We start from the raw sequence: 20,846 nt of genomic DNA, 5'->3' as shown, positions 1-20,846 counted from the left end.
GTCGTTTACATTTTAATCATAAAGTAAAAAAAAATTACATCTTCTTATTTAATGACTTGACAAATATTCTTCCAAGCTAAAAAAGTCTCAGAGTTGTATTGAAAGAATCAACAAAAAAAAAATACTTAATTAAATTAAAATAAAAAAATGAGGAAAGCAAGTTGAAAAAAGAAAAATAAATTTGTTGGACAAATCAATTAAATAACTAATTATTTTCACTAATTAATTAATTAACGTACATTTGAGTGATTTTTTGTTTGTCTCTAACGAATTTTACTTCCTTTTCTCGCTTTCATTTTCATCACTTGGTGATGTATCTTTGCTTTGATAGATGTAATTATCACGACCGGGAATACCTGTACCTTCGGAATCGCCTAACCATGGAAATTTATTTGGACAGTCACGGCATGTTTCCATATAACGTGTATCAGTTATATTTCCTGATTTGAATGCCAATCCACACTTGTTGCCATTATAGCATGGACGTTGTGTTGCTGATGATTGTTTACGACAATCCCATGCGTCGAACGTGGTCAACTCTTTGTTACGTTTTGGGTCGGTTATCCATTGCAATGCTTGTGTTGTTGTTACAAACCAGACATCAGGTCTAAAAGTTTTTTTTTATTATTATGTGTTTCGGAAAAAATAAATAAAGAGAAAAAGAAGCATTTTAGTCAGATGAGAGGCTATCTATAATAGATGAGGTGAAATGAGTGAGAAAGTTTTGTGCATGATGAGGTTGTGGATGTTGAGTGCGTTTTACTCAGAAATTTAGATTTTTTGTCAATTTTTTTAATTGGGCGCCATTTTGAACTTTTTTTTCTCACCTCGAAAAGTTTTTTTGCTCTAAATTTTTAGTTTTGGCATTTTATCATGAAAAGTTCTGTAAAATTCATTCAAAAATGTGGCAATACTTGAATAATATACACATTTAATTATTAAATAAAGATTTTTTAAATATTGTTCATAAACAAAAAAACATTGAAGAACACTGTAAAACAATGAAAAAACGTAAACTTTCAAAAAATCACAGTAATCATGAACTACAAAGCACAACTTCCACTCAATCTTACAAAAACGAATAATTCACTTCCAATTCTTCTCTACTTACAATGATGTAGCCCAGTTAAGGAACTTATGAAGTCCCTGCTCAAGTTCCTTAATTTGGAACCAATTTGTGTGGAATGCCATCATGTATGGTGCTTTATTTTGCTCATAATAACGTGAGAAATCTTCTTGCAACCATTCGAGAACCTCATCAGCATCAAGATTGTGAAGAACACATTGATCAAGATATGGACAAATTCCGCCTTCATATGATTCAACAAAGTGAGTATTCATTGGCACCTGAAATAATAGAAAAATATTTTTTGAATAAAGGATTTTAAAATTCAACTAAAATTTTCATCATTTACTCACCTCCCAAACACCGGGGAATGTTTTTGTTGGACACGTTCCACTTTTGCATTCATGAGGAATTTTATAATCAAGTGTATATGGCCATATAGGAACTTTAGTTGGTGGAACAACAATAGATGAATCATAGATAAAACCGAAATCCTCAATCACTTTATATTGTGTATTTCGTCCGGGTTTTAAGAACGGTGCACGCATTCCATTGATTTCGGAATTTGACACATTTGCAAAGTGACGAAGAATTTCTCTCATGCCAATCATTTCACCAACCCATTCCTCATATCCTTTATCCTGCAATCCCTGTTGCGAGCTGATTGTTTCGACGGCTATTTCATTTCCAGTGTATGAAAGGTTTTGAATTTGCAAATAGTTGCTGCAGATAAAATAAAATGAAAAAATAGTTTTTTTTATCGTCACTGCGTGAATTTTACACATTCACAATTGTTTTGTGCCATACCTATACTCATGACTAATGAAAAATGTTCCCTTAATGGGACATCCATTTGGATTTGTATATTTTCCACCGAGCACTTTTACATAATGATCATAATTATTGTGATTGACGGCACCATCGAATGTGAGGAGAATCATTTGGGGGATCTGTGATAAAAGAGAATAAGAATTCATTAATTTAATTTAATTGTTCGGAATTTAACGGTAATTTCAACATTCAAAAGGTTTAAATCAGTTTTGGATTTTTTCTTCTCACTTCGAAAAGTATTTTTGATAAAACGAAGCAACTTATGCAGATTATATGGATATTTTTTACTAATTGAAGAGAAAAAAGTGGCAAAAGCTTAAAATTAATTCAAGAAAATTGAAATTAATTGCTTTTAATAATTAATTGCAACTAAAGATCAATTTTGCCGCCATTTTGAAAACTTTATTTGATGATTTAAGACCACTCAATCATAATTAGGTTAAATTATGCTTTTCAAATGTTAAAATAAGTGGTAAAATCTTCATAAAATGCAATTAGTATTCAAATACCATAAATCATCACCACAAAATTAGAGTAAAATCAAAAAATCATATTTTTCCCCTCAAAAACCTCATTAAAATCAGTCTCTACAACTTATCTCATTTTGCTCTGTCAATATCATCATTAGATGTTTAATTCGGTGTTGAAAAATTATTCTTTCAAGCGAATGCGGATGCGAGATAATAATAATTAAAATTCATTGGGACTTTATCATTCAAAGTGGAGCGGAAAACTTTTCCCGTCTCCCTCTGCATTTATTAGCATGGATATGAAAATCACCGATGGGCTAATTAAAAACTTTAATCCTAATTGTGATTGTTAGTATACTATACACTATTCCTATCTTCTTTTTCTACTGATTAAAAGAAAAGTCAGACTTTGTTGCCCCGGAGTCGTTGCAAAAATTGCATGCAGACAACTTTGTTCTTCTCATCTTTTTTTAGCAAATAATGAAAAACTTTTTTTTGTGGAGTTTTCTTAAAGATCACGCCAGTTTTGTTTGATACCTTGAGGTTATCGAAAAGTTTTTGTTCAGTTTCGTTTCCATTGTCTAGCTCATAACATCACAGATTATTGTTGAGTAATTTAGAGAATCATAAATAAAAACTTTTTAAGAAAAAAAAAATTAACATTTTAATCTGACTTAATTGTTAAGATTTGAAGGTTTCAGTAATAGGAAGTAGATTGTTGTTGATCCTTGCCACTTTTTTCTGTCGAATGAGCAGATTTTCGACTATTAAAAAGGTTTGTAAATTGAAATAATTGAGTTTTAAAATCTCGAAGTGGACAACACGTGGTTTCAAAAGCAACGCTTCAATATTTGAATTCTAAAAATCAGTTAAACATCCCTTCATTACTCTTTGAAGTTAAAATCATTCCAACTTGACACAAAACCCAAAAACAAACTTTTCATTAAGCATTTCGTCTATGAATTTACATGTTTCCATGACTATACTGTTGTAACCACATAAAACTTTAAACTTACTTCTTCAGCACTAAGATCCTTTGGGATACTGGCACCATCTTTGCTACAATAACAATATGGCAATTCACATTCAGCTGGATCACATCGTTGTGCAATATCTATTGGTGTTTCTGTTATTGGTGATACAGCTAAAAAATACAGATCATTAACATAGTTATTACTTTTTTTGAATATTTTATCTTCCATAAAAAATTTATGCTTACTTGTCGGAATTGGACCGCATCGTGCTTCATCTTTAAATGTGCAGAATTTTTGAATATCATCAAAATAAAGGCCTGATGGGCATCTATTTAAATATGGATATCCATCGACGCACTGAAAATAGATAATACTAAAGGTTAGTTGGAATTGCGAAAAAAAGAAGTGAAGCTGAATATTTATGAGCTAATCAAAATGCTAGCTTTATTTAAGTTCATTACGTAATAGAAATAAATTGAGGTAAGAGGATTAAAAAAACTTTTAATTAATTAAAGTCTTCGGACAGAAAGTAAAGTGCAAATGCGTCTATTTTGTATTCAGGCATTGATTTAACAATTAACCTATGCTTATGACCGTGCATAATCAAATTACTTACCTGATAAAAACGCCTACATGTGACGGGATCAGCAAAATTTCCATTACCAGCATTTGTTGGACATTCAAACTCTTCCTTCTCTTTGTCTTTTGACTGTGCTGCAATAGAAATGATTCATGAAAATTTCAAGGTTTTCAAGCTACTTCCAACTGAATTTCGAGCAATAAAACTCAAGTTTTTGCGTCTCATTCATCAATTTCCCCTAATGACTTTACATTTTTATCCCCAACTGCATTTCAATACAAATGTGGTTGTTCTTTTCTCATTCGCTGACTCGCGCTTATGTTCATGCTGTACAAATTTACCATGCAATGTTTTAAGACAATTTAAAATGAAAATAATATTTTTTTCTACGTAGTCAGAACGAATGGCGAATGAGATAAGTCGAAATATATGTTAATCTTGTACCATATGTGAATGTAAGCAGCATTTAAAATGAGTATGAAAATATGTAGAGAATTTGCATTAAAGTAAATTGCAATTATTGCTACCTTATTGTGACACATTCTAGAATAATAATTTGCAAAACACCATCTGAATTTTACATTACGATGAAATTTTTAAGGAGGAATATTGTTGTTGAATTTATGATGATTTGGGTGGAATTGTTGTGGTATGCATGAGAGGTTTTGATAATGAGAATTTCTGGTGGTTATTTTAATATTTTTTGAGAGCTTCTTGTTTGGTGCTGGGTAGGATTTTGGATGATTTTAATGCATTATGATGAGAAATTGCATCTTAGCATAACTTAACCCTAACATACTCATGAAAAAGTGATGTTAGGGCATTTGAGTATACTCTCAAAAGTGAGGATGATCATTTTCGTGTGACACAAGTGAAGAAGGTTCAGCCAATGAGCTTTAAAGCTTCTTCTAAGTCTTTTTATAAACATCAAATGAAAGCCTTGCTTTTTTATGCCCCATGGATGTCATACATTGATCGATCAGATTAATTGTGATCCATGATCACTCATTGATGTTGCTTGAAGCAAGTTATATCGCTTTCCATCTTCAATACCAGTTCTTGGGCCGCCCATAAGATCCCTTAGCACTTTTTACAAACAATCCCAATACATAACATCAATATTATCCAACATCCATCAGCTTTCCCATCAATACATCTCTAAAAATCCAAAAACAACTCAATATCGATGCCTCAAACCTCCAATAACTGATTACCTTAACTTTCTACATTCACCTTTGCATAACAATCAAGAAGAAACGAAACAAAAAAATCAAACTGATTATTTAACAGTCTATTGGCATTATTAATAGACATTCGGAAGTGAGTATGTGTATATTAAGACATAATTTTCCGGTCATAACGATACAAATTCTTTCATGACCCCCAATAGCTGCCTACTGGCAATTCAAGTTAGACGACAAATTTCTTTTTACTGTCTCCAAAAAATACCTAAAGTATTACAAAAGCAGTAGATCAAGGTAAGGTAATCTGGACATACATTTTAATGTCATGAACACGACAAAGTATGTCATGTTGAAATCATCGTAGTCAACAGCATGAAGACGACATCAATAATTTTACGAATTAAACAGAATGCGACAATTAAAATCGTTCAACACGCGACAACCGTATTTCCGCACAATGAATATGCTGCTGCTTTATGTCGATGGTAGTAGACAACATTCAATAATAATAATTATGATGATGATGCTATTTATTATAATGGTTGGGTGGAGAGAGAAGAAATGGCAACGGCAGCTACGGAAAGAGCCATTTATGTCATTTTTATCTCTCACTGGATTTTTTTTTGTTATTAAAAACGTTTAAAATGAAAAACTTTTCACTTTTCTTTCATTTTTTAAAATTACAGTGTTAAGCACAACAGCTGAGAGATTTCGTGATATGTGATTATTGTGTGTAGGCTTTGCTGAGTAGGATGATACTTAATGGATATTTATTAAGAATGTTTTAATTCGGAAAGAATTTTTGAAATGCTTTTAATTTGCAAATTAAAATGAAATTTTTGTTCATAAGTCATGGAAATGTTAATAAGCAATTCATGAATTTGAAAGCTTTTCTGTGGAAATGGTGTCATATAGGCGTCTAATAATATTTAATTTGCAAAGCTAATACTCATTATATTGCGAAATTTAGCTGATTTAATTGATTGTATTGCTTTATAGACTGGATTGACCTAATGGTTAAGAACCGGTTAAACAGCAAACGATGAGGTCAGCTTAACGATCAGATTTGTTTAATGCACATTGAGAGGAAGGAGGATGACTAAGGTTTCCCGAAGTATCGGTCTCGACAAATTTTCGAGACTACCCGTGAAGTCTTGGTATCGGTCTTGGCATCGAGAATCCTTAGATATAACTCCAAACCTAATCTACCTCCTCCTAAACACGCCTCTGATGATTTAGACCAACTAGACCAGCATGCAAACCATCAAATCTACAACATCTTGTCACTCAACAGTCCCAATCTCATAATACCTTAAATAACATTTCCACTGATTTTAATATTAATTTTTTATCCATTTAGCATGTTGGTTATTAGATATTAAGGCAACAACTCGAACAGACGATATCAATTTCACTTTCAATATTTGCTCGTCTCGACGACTCGCTGCAGTAAATTGCTTTTTTTTCGTTGCTGGTTGAAGTATCAAAAAATGAGAAATGAGTAGGGAGTAAATTGAGATTGAATCAGACGCTCGGTGCTTGTATTTCACACAGCATTCAATTAATTTTTTTATATATATTTTATCTATTGAGACTGGAATGAAGTTAAAGAATTGAGAATTCGTGGTATGAAGAGAATGAAATAAATTAAAAATTTAAATTGACTAACAGAACAGAAGAGCAATAACAAAATACAGTACAGCACACAACTTGTTTCATGACTTTCGTGTTGTCGACCGAGAACCCGTTACTATTCGATTATGTAAATTTTTTTTTATATTCTTTTTGTGTGAATTTTTTTCACTTTTTATTTTCCATAAGATTCGATAATTCTGATTATTAGTATGTCTGGGACTGGCTGGATGCTTGCTGAATTTGAATATTAAAGATGTTAAAATAACGAGTTTTGGTTAATGGCTTGGACCGACTGACACATTTAAGAGCAGAACTAGTGTAGTGAGTATAGAGTGATGCGTATGGATTATATAGCAATTTAAGCATTCCAAGTGGTCAAAGCGACTAGCTAGAAGTCGAAAATCGTTCAATTTAGAGTATCCAGGTTCGAATTCTACATTAATAGCCATGTCCTTATGAATATGAAGAACTAACTCAAAAATTAGGTTTAAAACCCCAAAATAAGCTGTTTCTGTCCTTAGTATTTCAGCATATTCAAGTCATCATTCAACTTGACTTAATGCCTCATCATACTTGCAGATCCCATCAACCTATTATCCCCCATATTGATTCATGTGAGTTTTAAATTGAATTTATTTGAATTAATGAGTTTATCTTATAAACTTTTAAATTCTTTATGTCTGTTCTGTTCTCCCCACTCTCTCTCTCTCTCACTTCAGCTCAACATACAAGTAGAATGTGTGAAATTAATTCAATTCTGTTCTGACATTTCATTTATTTATGTATTATGCATATGCATTGTGATGATAGCATAGGAAAATTATGGCATGTCTCTATAATTAGCTAATGAAAATGCATACAGTTTTTGGGTGCTTTATGAACGACAAAATCAGTTATGGGAAAGAATAAGTGTAACATGAGACCATGAGAGATGTTTTTCTTGTAATCCTGCGGTACTTTAACATTGTAAATGGAATTTGAACTGTTGGAATATGTGGTGAGCATGTAGTTTAGCAAAATAATTGATTGCCGCAACTTACATTCTATTATTAGTCACGCTATAAAGTATCAATTTACAAGCTACGAGAATTTAGCATTTAAAACAGTAAATTCTTGTTCCCGGCAATGTTTATGAGGGCTATAAATAATTTCCAGGTGCCGACTATTTTTGCAACGTCATTTTTAAACACATGAAAAATAGACAAATTTCATTGTCGTATGACTTTTACTTTTACTTTCAATTGAACAACAGTAAACCTGTCTTTTAGGTGAATTATGAGTTTCAAGGTGAATTTCACTTTGTATAGAAGGAATGTGGTTCTGGTGTAGATGTTTTGCAATTTTTTAAGTGTATTTTCCTTATTTTAAACTTGATTGTAAGTTTATTTTAATATAAAGGTCAATTGCAAGATGTACTCTATCCTTCACAGCATAAGAAAGGTGAATAAGGCTCTAAACTGACAGTTGTCGACGCAATGCCGGGGTTAAGTTAGATTTTGAGTGAAATTAATACACAACCGATACTATTCTGTCTTTAAGACAGGTTTTTGGACTTCTAGAGAGCTTTATCTGGGTGATTGCAATCTTAGTACATACCATCCTCTCAAAATGCTGCCAATCTATTCCTTAAATTACATTCAATGCTATCATCTAAGTCAAACCCTAAAGAACAGCAAATGATATACAGAGATACTAGCTTCAAGAATTAAACCCGTGAAATTTTCATTGAAGATGTATCAATGGTCAATTAATACGGCCATAGCAACTCAAAAGCTCAATCGAGTTGTCTCCATGCTGATTCATCTTTAACTAATTCATAAAACTGCGAAAAACTAGTTCAAATTTAAATGCAACATTCTTATCACCAATCTTATAACCATTTAATATAAACCACTAGAATATTAGAGTCTTAATTAAGCAACAAAAAAATCTGAATCTCTTCCTGTTAAAACAACTTGAAAAAACTAAATTCCTGTTATCAACACTCTTCGACATATTTGACCTATTCCTTCTCAGCGAAATCTACTAAACTTAATTTAAATATTTAATAATATTCTGTCTCATCTTGATTCCTTTTCAAATTATCATGTCTATTAACTTAAACATATTTAATTTGTCTACATTCCACAATCGTGGACGATATTGTGATCCCCAAGAAAAATTCCTACATATTATAAAATATATAATTTAAATTAAAATTGCTTCTGAGGATTTTAAAAATTCGCAAGAAACCGCTTATAATCTCCAACCTGTCTCGTATCATTAAAATAAAATATTTTTTTTTTTAAATGTCACACGCGCAAAAGTGTATAGGAATAAAAAGAGTTAAACCTGCACCTTGAAAAAGAGATATGTTGCTATGACAATACAGACTTTATGTGGTCATTATTACAAAACTGTTTATGCATATTCACTGTCTCTCGCATAATATGCAATCACTTAAGCTGTCGTTTACATTTATCCATATCATACATTTGTTGTCTTTTCACTTTTTTTTCTACTCGTTTTTCGTTATGTGTGTGCATGTCATGTGTGTACAGCCACAGCAACAACAACAACAATAAAACATTACAAATCTTCGAAAGTGCTTTATGAAAAAGAAATGTAGGAAAGGAAGGCAGTCAAGTGGGAAATGCCAATATGTGAAATGGCAAAAAGCCGGTTTGCATCGCACGACAAGTTTTCTCATCTACACACACTTGAACCGCACTAAAAAAAGAAGACTTCTGGTGAACAAATTGAATATTAATATACCAATTAAAATGGTAAGTCGTTCCTGCTCAAGAACCGTTCCATTGTTCCGTAATTAATTGAATTTCATCTTTTTTTTCTCGCCTATACTAAAACTTCAATTTTCCGTTCACAAACTTAATGGAAAAGAAGGAAGAAGGAAAAAAAAGGTTTTTTTTTGTTAAGGCAAAGAAAAAAATTAATTAAGGAAAGAGCTCCACCAATTGATGCCAACCAGCCGACCGGTCTCTTTTTTTGCCTGCATTCCATTTCATAAATACATACGCTTAACATAGATATATAAAAACTATAAATGAAATGACAACGAATGCTTGCATAACTTATGCCTTATGCCACAAGTTTCGTGATTAAATTCGAGAGAAACAGAAGCTTTGTGTTAATTAATTTGTGAAATATGGACGCATTTTTATATTCAATGATGATGACATGACCTTGAAGGAATTAGCTTCTTGCATTCATCTTGAAGTTTCGTAGTTTACTGATTTTGTTTCAATTGGCTTTAATGAGTTGGTCAATAAAAAGGCAATACTGGGATCTATTGAAGTATTTTGTTGTGATTTTAGTTAGAATTGATTTTGAGGACAGATCTTTAATGAGTATAAATCTTAAAGGATGTCTGTTTTTAGTATGATTCGTGCACAATTACATGCCTGCAGTCTTGGACAAACTATCAGGTACAACTCAAAACTGCATGCTTGAGCTTTTTACATCTACCATAATTTACAGACTGACTGAATCTCTCATTTGCGTCTGAAATACAGGAAATACAGTCATTCGGGTCTTGGTCGAAGAACAATTAGTAATCCTAAGAGACAATGAGACCGCTTTTAGGTACCGTAGTGATTTTTCTGTACCATGTATACTTGCTCATTGCCTGTTAGGGTCCTAATCAAAGGAAAACAGAATCGAGGAATTCAACATCGAAGTCACTAATACAGTGACTTAGCGGTGCCATAAAGACAACATTTTGATACTCAGAATTCAATTACTTCTTGATTTATTGAGCAAATCTTGATCAAAATCACTTGACAGCAGTGTTTTAATTATCTGCATCGCATTGGAATATGTCACGAAGCTACCAGACCTAGCCCAGCAGCAGTAATGCAATACTAACTGCCATCTAACTCAAGTACACAGTCATCACTATCCAAACCTCCAAAACAACACCTTAATCCACTCAGACATCCAAAAATCCATTAATCTTCACACCTCTTTACAAGAAACTTGTGCTAAAAACACACAAAAACAACATCCAATAAGTAAATTATGCGAAGCTGTTTTTATTTTCACTTTCATGTGAGCTGTAAGTTTCGATTTCCAGTTAACTTCATTTTCATCTTCTTCTCACTCAATTATAGGCTGATTCCAGTTTCATTTCGCTTTTGTTCGTAACATTTTGAAAAAAAGCATGTTGTGGTCATCTCTGGCTGTCGATTATGTAATAATTTAAAATATTCAGCGATTATTGTGTCTTATTGGTAAAATTAAAATAATTTTTTAAGCCAATCTCATCGGAATGAATAAAATCGCATCTCAATTATCGAATGCATTAAAAAAAAGTTGTGGATTAACAGAAAGTTTAATCAACCAGGAAATGAGATTTTTTTTTTCATATGGCTGGTGCGGCAACATGCTTGTTGACTTCCAGAAACATTAAAAATGCGGCTTGAGGGTCGGATTAATTAATTATTATAACATCACACAGCCACAACTCTTTTAATTCGCTAAAAAATTAAAGAAGAAGCCGCTTAAAAATTGATTTTAATTTTTAATTTCATTTTACGATCCAAAACGGATGCAAAAAAAATAAAAACTTTCGATTTTTTTTAACAAAATAGAAAATAAATAAATATAGGCACTAGGGTGGATAACTGTATTATGTGTTGGGATTATTTAATATAAGAGTAAACAAGAATGTTGTTGACTTGACGTCAGACGATTATGAAGAAAGAGTTTTATTGGTTAATTGTAGACGCGCTATTATGAAACTTTATTGGAGTTGTTTGTGATGATATTGAGGTGTTGTCTTTATATTGAAATGCAAATTGATGACATTAAGTGAATTTCAGATGAATTTAATAATCGAGTGGACAATAAACTGGCAGAAGTTATCTAAAGACCGATCCAGCTTCCGAATATCTCTTAATGCGGCAATGGGCCCCCGTCTTCCTTCGCCAAGGAAGTAAAGAAGTAATTAAGGACAAAAACCGTTAGAACTAGTCATCAACTATCAGGTTTGTAGCTAAGAACTAGTTTTGAAGGTCATGTCACCCCTCACGAATTGTCAAATGGTAACCAGCAATAGAGCTGATTTTAGGCGACATCTAAGGGATCTATACGGACAATGAAGTAAGTAAGTATGACACCTCACCTTCCCCCTGACAACAAACCCACTCAGTCAGTGATTCCGACAATTTTTTTCAATTCCTTGTCCATTCGCTTTGATATTTTCCACAAATTGTGAATTTTTTCATCAAATTTAAATTGAAACTTTATATTAAATATATTTTATAGCATCAAAAATTGGACTAACAGCATCAAAAGTCGATTCTAAGAATCATCATGAAATTCATCGTTCAATTTTCCGCATTTTTGATATTGAAAAATTCTTGAATTTCAATTTCATTAACTGCTATATTCTATGGCATGAATTCGAGGAAATGAAAAAAGAAATTTAATTAAAATTGAAAAGCAAAAAAATATTTTTATTCAACCACCATTGACCATTATTGACAGATTTTATTCTACCTCGAATATTCTTTTTGATGAATTTTTGTTTTAATTTACAGAAAATTTGCTATAAATTTTCAATATTTCAATATTTTTTGCCATCATAATATTTAAAATGTAAAGTATCCACAGCTTCAGTTATGCAAGAAAATTATGTAAAGATAAAAAAGTCTTCAATGATTTTTCTTTTTAATATAAAAGTTTTTTCAGTTGTGCTGATTTGTTGATTTCTGAGAATCTTCTTCAATTCATGCTTTAATGAGCTTTAATAATTTTTAATGAATTTAAAATTTTAAAGTTGAATAAAATTGGAATAAGATGATATTTTAAATATTTTCAACAAAATTGAGAACCTTAAAAAGTAAAAATCATAAAAAATATTTAAGAAGCAATTTTCAACTTTTAAAAAGAGTTTAAAGTGAAGTTCAAGTAAAATTAAAAAGTTTATTTAAGAATTTTAAAAATTTAAGTAGTTCAAATTTCCAATGATTAGTATTAAATGCTAAAATTTTAATAGTTTTGGCACAAAAGTTGTGACAAAATCTTTAAAAGTTTCTTTAAAAATTTTAAATCTTTTAAATTCCTTAAATCTGAATTTTCTTTAACTTTTCTGCTTTTAAAAAATTGAAATTATATTTTTTAATTTGAAATTTTTGTCTTTAAAACAAGATTTTTTAAATTTAGTAAGTTATTGAACAAATTAAATTAACTTTTTGTTCCTTTCAGCAACTCAATTTTTCAGATATTTCAATAACTTAAAGTTCCACAATAATCTCCCAATCATCACATTTTATCGAATCCGATCTTTTATCATGAATATTCCAGCCAAATTTATTTCATTTTATTATCACTCGAAATTCAGTTGTCATTTCACAAAAACAAAAAATAAAAATAGTCCAGAGAAGAATAAAAATTAATAAAAGATTTACCGGAAATTGTTGCGATGGCAAGTGCAAACACAATAAATTTACAATGAAATTTATTCATTGTTCCAATGTTCTTTTCCAATTTAATAAAAATTTGCTACACAAAAATGTTTTTTTTCTTCAGAAAAGCTAGCTCCGCCAACTGAACGAAAGCAAAGCTTTTGTGATCGAATGAAAAAAGTTTTTCCACTTCTTTTCTGTTCCTTTTTTCGCTATTTTGGAACTGATATCTTGTTAATAAAAAAAAAACACTTTTTGCCGATACTTCAAGTCACGTCACATTTGCTACACGTTCAACAGCAGACTGAATTGACTTGATATGCTTAATTTTTTTTCAACAAAAATATATGAAAATATACAATTTTAAAGTCAGTAGCAGCAAGAAGAGAGGCAAGAAATAAAACGTGAAATGTTAATATTTTTTTTTCTTTCTTCGTTCATATGGAGCTGCTTAACTGGCTGTGAAAGAGGGGAAATGGAATGAAAAAGAAGAAGAAGTTCAAGACAAAGTTGTTCATATTATTAGCTATTGTCAATAGTTTAAGTTTTCAATATGGATATAATATTGACGCACACACATGCATACATAAATAAAGTTATTTCCAATATGAATAAGTTTTTCTTTTAAATGCTGTTAAAAGCATTTTCCTCTCGTCTGATGCTCATTAATCGTATGGGTTGGTGAGGGTGTTCTGGGATTGAATTTTTAGGGATCTATTAGTGGTTTAATGATTTTGACATAATTTTGGTTGCCTTTTAAGTAAAATTGAGTTCTTAAAAAGGCTCAAGGTCTAGTCCTAAGTAATCCAAGAAAGCATGAACTGCAGCATCAGAACTAGGGATTCCAGAATTCCCGTTTTTGGAAACCCTAATCAGAATTTCATTAAGTCCAATACCATGTCAGAGTCACTCAGGCCTGGGACTAGAGTTTTCTTTACTTTTTCGTTATATGCCGTCTGTTTTGTGTGAATCCTGTTCCAAAACGCATTTAAATGTTCAGTCTTATGGTTATAGTCAAATATATTGGCAGTAAATGCTGGGAACAAGCTCACTTTAAAACAGTTGTTGGCAGGGAACACCTTGATGCTAAGCCTTGGTTTAAAGAGCACAAAGTTTGGCAAGTGAAAGCCAGGCTTAGAGCCAGCTTCAAGCAACAAGTGCTAGAGATCATGGATCGCGATTGATCTTTAAGACCATCAAAGTTAATAAGTAATTATAGTACACAGGTTGCCTACCACTGGATTAATCAGTCCCTCACTATTTCCCGGTCCCAAAATATTAACGGATCCCTAAATCAATCTAAAATTCACATGTCTACATTTTAAAATTCGCGCCACTAATGAACAATTCCACCAACTACTCATCATCACCATTAACAACCACCAACCCTATAATCTCACAAACTATCAGCATTCATAGAAAGAAATAAAGAAAGAAAGAAAAAATTCCTTTTGCATTACTCTAAATCGCTTACAACTTCATACAGAACAAGAAGAAGTTGGCAAGTAAAACTTTATTTCATCTCCTCTTTTTCCTCGTGTGGACTTTAATTTAATGTTGCATCAAGTACTTCAAAGCAATTGACTTCGAAAAACTAACAGCATAAAGAAAGGAAGGCAAGAAAACGTACACATTAAATGAGAGAGGAAGAAAACTTTATTTTTCCCTTCTTATTTTCTTATTGTTTGCTTATTGTACATAAGCATAACACTTTAGGTATATTGTGTATATATATCGACAAAAATTGCATTGGAATTCCTTCATTCACATTTTAACTCGTGTGATTTTATTTTGTGAATGTATAGAGAAACTTTTTCCATGTTTCTTGCTTTTTGTGTGGCTCTTTTTTTGTGCTGCTTGCTACTCCGACATTCATCTTAGTTTATATCCAAGGTTCAAGTTTGTGTGCGGTGTCAATCTTTCTTCGCTTCAAAATTGGCAATATCATGAAATTGAAACTTGTTGTTTGTGGCTTTTTTCCTCTCTTTCTCTCTTGGAATGGTTGAGGTTGAACATTTAGGGAGGAGAAGAATGTTTTCTTTTAACCGGAAGGAATAAAGCATTTAAGAAATGATATGACATGACGGAGAACAGAAAATCAATTTATCAAAAAAAGGCTGAATGGGAGAAATTTTTGCAAATAAATAAATAAGTTTTTTGCATATGATGATGTTTTGGAGATTTACAAAATGAAAGTTTGATGGATGCTTAGTCGAAGATGAAAGTTTTGTGGATTTATCATTTATGTTTTTATGTAAGTAAAGGTTTAGACGTGTCTATGGCATGAACTTGTGGACAAAATGAACAGTTGAAGGAAAGAGTTTGAGTTCAAATCTCAATTTGTAATTTTATAACCTATTTTTAATATGCCCAACTGTCTATATGTGACCAAATTGTCCAATTATTCGAGATACTCCCAACAGTCGATAATCATACTCACAATGGATCATGGACGTGTTTATGAATATATTCAATCAATATAATTGATTATGCTCACTTTTATCAGCAACATGGCGAAGTATGGTAATGAAGGAATGCCAGTTAGATGTCAACACTGAGAATTTTTACAAGCCTTGTGATTCGGCCAGCAATAGAGTCAGATGAAAGGCGTTTTATAGCAATCTAAGCTCTAAGTCGGAGTATGGTTCCAGTAAGTAATTATGTAAGTAATTTAAGTCTTAAGTATGCTCCTTATCTGTTCGGGTACACTTCAAGTTTCCTGATCAGTTCCCCTAATCCAACGTTGTCCTCAGCTCCAATTTTCTTATTTTAACAGTTGAAAAAGCACAAATTTGAAAATGACAGGATTTGAACCGGCAACATTCAAGAACATACATCAAATTAGACTAAAGTACCTTACCAATTTTCCTACAGAGGAATCTAACATCATGGAAGCACTTATAAATTGTTGTAAATGACTATAAGATCAACTACATAAATGTTAAAATTTCAAAAAATTCAACCTTAGCTCACATAAATTCAACAAAAAAAAATTAAAAGGATTGATAAGCTTTTAGTAAGCTCCTACCCCCAAATGCATAAATTTCACGAGAAAAATAACAAAAAAATCCAGTAAAATACTCCCAGGAAAATAATCAACGAATCCTTCCAAATCCTCCAGCATCGCTTTCATTTAATGCATATATATAGAGTCAAAACACGATAGTTATAAACATACATAATCCACAATAAATTCCCCAAACCCAGCGAAAATAAAAAAAGCAAAACTGCTTTCTGATTTATGCATAAAACGTGGAATAATTGAATGTATGATGAAGGTTATGAGGGTGTAAAATGAGAAATGTGCATCGATAAAAGAAGACCGCGGCAATGTGTGTTAGCTAGCTACAAGCAGAACACTTGACGATAATGCATCCGATAAATCATTGAAATGAGACATGATAGAAAGGAAAAAAGAGGATCTCTCTTATAGATATAACAAATTGTTGATGCTACAATCTGCATGATTCATTCAACTGTCGCTATCTATGGTACATTGCTTTGCATCATAAACAGCGCGAAGAGAAGAATGCTTGGGATGGGAACTTGGTGATGTAATCAAGATGTAATAAAGGTTTATTGACTTCATGGTGAAATGAGAACAAGGTGGCACTTGGAAATGTAAAATACCTTCTTTAGGTACGCTTTTCTAGGCATTGTATATCATTTCGGCTTCTTAAGCTACAAGAAAATGATAATAATCTCAAGGTAGAGCACGATCTGTTGCCACAATCTGGAATTGTACATAAATTAGTGAGAAAACAGAATTTCTATCAAAAGTCTTTAGAATGCAGTCATTAGCGAGTAGCAAGGATCAAAATATTACTATTTTCCACACCAATTCCTGCCAAAATTCAGATTGCTGCAAAGGAAGTCAATCTAAATTTTTAGACAAGATCCAGTAGACATTTCCATTTAAAACCTTAATCCGAATTCAATTTCCACCCCCATAAGTACCCATCCCTTGCACAACAAAAATATATCAAGAAGTTTACGAGACGGCACACAACATAACCATGAACGACCATCTTTTATCGTCATAAATTCAATTGAACGTGTTCACAAGTTAGTGGAAAGAGCGAAAAAAATAAATGGAAGCTTACTAAGTAAATTATGATAAAAATGATAAAATGATGAAGAAGAATGAATGAAGAGGATTGAGATGAGGACATATCGGGAGTGAGCTATGATATAACAGGAAGAGCGAGTCATAAGCACACGAAGCTACTAGTAATTTGTTTTGTGAGAGATTTAAAATCGATTATTGAATAAAAAGTAGTCATTACTCATAATTATGGGATGAGATGGATATACTTAATGATGTATTTGAGTTTGAGTTGAATGTTCTTATATAAATGAGTACATTGTTGCCTTCTTAGACTGAGGACTTACATCATCTAGCCTGGAAGCATAATTCATCGATTTCACAACAATTGAAAGAAAGCAACAAGAGATTTTGCAATAAAACTTTCCATTTTTAACAAGTTCTTTGCCCTTGTCCTCGAAGTCGAAAAATATTTTCGAATGATTGACAAATGTAGACCCGAAAATAATAACATAGTTCCACGTCTTATTGTCTTCGAAAAAATCTTCACGCTCTTCGTGTTGATAAAGTCAATGTTTACATGCTAACAACATTGACACATAAGAGAGAAGAGAAAGACTGTGTAAAAAAAAATCAGTAAAGAAGGTTATTTGCTTTCATCGGTCGTCGATCTTTTTTTATACTTTGTTTCTTTTTTCTCCTCTCTTCAATATTTAATGTGGAAAAATTGACAAAAGAGAGCTTATGGTAGAGACAACAACAACAACAGAAAAAAAGAAGTAAATCAACATAGCATGCTGCACGTTCATTAAGTTTGAATAAACACAAAAAGCACCCACATGAATGCTGCTTGTTATGCTTACGTGATGTAATGTAAATAAGTTTTTTTTTTTATAGAGTCACTTTACAGTGAAGGATTATGAATGGTGAGTCTGGATAAGGATTTGTGTGAATTGTAGCCAATGAGGATGAAGTTGAGGGTACCAACATGATCAGCAAGCGTTGCTGTGTTGTCCACAAGATAGTCAATTGAACGGTGTAGTTAGGATCAAATGGCGTTCATTTGGCATTAGCTGTGGACTGCTAAGTATTTGCTGCTGCAACATGAACGAAGCTCAATTTAAACTAGGTTTCGGTCAAGAACAAGAACTGCATTTTTGCGCACCTAAACGAAGGACATGCAGGATTGCTTTGGACGAACCCTAATTCAATTTATACCAAGGACTATATTTCAGTTCATGCCGATCAGCTATCGATTGATCTTGTATCACTGTTGTTCACGTACAATTCAATAAGAAATTCAAGATCAATCTATGAGTTCTCATGCTTCAGTTGCTTTAATTTCAATTCTCCTAATGCAAAATATTCTGAAATTTCCATCCTACTCCCTAAAATTATTCATTTAATCCTCTAAATGCTGTCCTCAGTAAAATTTAGCTAACATTACTAAAGAATATCCATAGACTCTTGCACCTGATACCCATACTTGAACATGACAATATTAACTATTAATATACTCATCATATTTAATATTCTTTTTAAAAAATTAATTTTCATATTCTGGTACAATATTGATTGAAGAAAAAATCTCCGCTGACAAGCTAAAGCATCATCATAAATTCTGATGAAGACAGCTTTATGACATAACCGTGACATAATATGATGACAATTTTTTACTTACTTAAAAGCTGATTATTTTGTGATGAAATATTTTGATTGATTTTGCTTTAAGAAGGATGTGCAGTTAGAACTCTGTATGTCTTTTTGGAATGTTGGAGTTCTAAGTCATATATAGGAGAATCTAGTCGTTATTAAATTATAGTCTTTGTGACAAAGTATTAAGACAACAGATCGGAAATATAAGTTTCTATAAATACTCATATAGCCAATCGACTTACTGACCTAAAATCCGGCACGGTGCTGGATTTAAGGCGAATTCTGCACTGATCGATTAACCGGTTTGTGCTCTTTGAGTAAGTGAGTTCGATTCCTTTCAAAATTGTGTGTTCCTGATCAATTCTGAGCTCAAATTTGACTCGGATTAGGCATGTACAAGTTTACTCAACCTCGGAGTCTGTAATTAGTATGTAATATAATCAATAGACTGACCATCGATGGCTAAATATATCCTGATTTAAGGATATTTTAAAACTTGAGTCAAATCCTGTATATTCGTTAAAAAAAATAGAATTGTCCAATCAAAAAATGTCACTGCTGCACCCTAATCAAATATAAATTGCATATAAAAATGTTTCACACTCTACAGAACTAGCCATTTCACCAAAAATTGATGTAAAGTGTCAAATATTCCATAACATTTGCCACAAAATATCCAAAATCACCCCCAATCTTTCCAAACTTATCAAAATTCATTCGCCAATAAAATCCAATATTTCCAATTCATTTATGCGGAAAAATATTTTATTATCGTTGTCGAAAAAAAAGTTCACAGTAACAAAAATGCTTCAAACTCATAAAATCTGCGAATGTCTGCAGAATATCCAAAAAAAAAAAATAATCAAATCAACCAAAAATTTTGTTGAAAATTTTTTTCCCATGCAAAAATCAAATCAATTGAAAAGAATTGGACATTTATTCATGAATGTCAACTAATGAATTAAATTGGATGTAATGAATATTTTTTTAGAAGTCACACATGCTTATGCGATGTCACTGACATTGACACCTATGATAAGAATAACTAATGAGCTGCAAATTCAACAAAATGACGACAATGTACCGTTTTTGTCATACTACTTCATATAGTCACTAACACACACATACATAAGCACAAATACAATCAAAACACACACATTTGACAATAAAATATTTGCAATAATAGTGGAAAGGGCAAGTGCAAAAAAAAAATAATAATTCTCGTCATGTTAAGCATGTCGATGAAATTATGGTTGACATGCAGTGCACCCGCAATGTTATTTTTATAAGTGTGAGAAAATGTATATAAAAAAATCTCTTTTTTCCGTACCTCCATACGTAATTGCATCAGACGTTAATAATTCACAAGAGAGCAATGCCAATTAAAGTTTACCGGTTTGAATACCTAGACATATATACCGACAAGCAGACGAGAGATGAATGAGATGAATGAGATATGCTTTTTTTAGCATGTTTATTGATGAATGTATTTATTAGCTGATCTTTGTTCTGACTGAACATTGGGTTGTTCCTAGATGGCATGGGAATTTATGCTTAGAGCTGAAGTTCGAAAACTGTATAAAAATCTGGAACCTTGGAGTGGACCAAGAATCTAGGAATTTCAATGCAACCATAACCTTGAGGCAAATGCCATGTGGCCTCCACGAGAATGCTAATAAATGTGTCCGAGACGGAGCCTAAACCGAGTTGTGACAAACTGTACCTAACTCTTAAAGCTTACAATGTAAAAATGGCCAAAAATTTGAACACAAGCCGACTTGTCTCTAACCTGAGGTTGGACTTTATTGAATCTGACATGGGACTAGAGCCACGCAAGACTAATATCAAATTCACTGCCATTTCTACATCATATGCTTTCCGGGTCAATTTAATTAATCCCAAAACATTACAACTTTCACTTCCTCATCACACATATCCTTCAATCATTATCTCACCTTCATAAAAATCCCATAAAAGTAAAAGTTCTCACGACACCCC

At 32.1% G+C, this 20,846-nt stretch overlaps 1 protein-coding gene across 1 annotated transcript; it reads right to left on the bottom strand.

Moving 5' to 3' along the window:
• Cda4 (chitin deacetylase Cda4) lies at window positions 1-13,451 on the bottom strand. Its single transcript, XM_070646070.1, has 8 exons — window positions 13,151-13,451; window positions 3,958-4,055; window positions 3,587-3,698; window positions 3,384-3,511; window positions 1,874-2,016; window positions 1,420-1,789; window positions 1,112-1,347; window positions 1-607 (listed from the first exon to the last, which is right to left on the bottom strand). Exons 1-8 carry the CDS (start codon window positions 13,206-13,208, stop codon window positions 274-276), a joined length of 1,479 nt encoding a protein of 492 aa, XP_070502171.1. The 5' UTR covers window positions 13,209-13,451; the 3' UTR covers window positions 1-273.
• Between the last annotated feature and the right edge of the window lie 7,395 nt (window positions 13,452-20,846).

This window comes from Chironomus tepperi, unplaced genomic scaffold (genome assembly GCF_022539635.2).
Source record: "Chironomus tepperi strain 1889 unplaced genomic scaffold, CSIRO-AGI_Ctep_v1 contig_359, whole genome shotgun sequence".
Classification (NCBI taxonomy): Eukaryota; Metazoa; Arthropoda; class Insecta; order Diptera; family Chironomidae; genus Chironomus; species Chironomus tepperi.
This window is presented reverse-complemented; position numbering and strand designations above follow the sequence as displayed.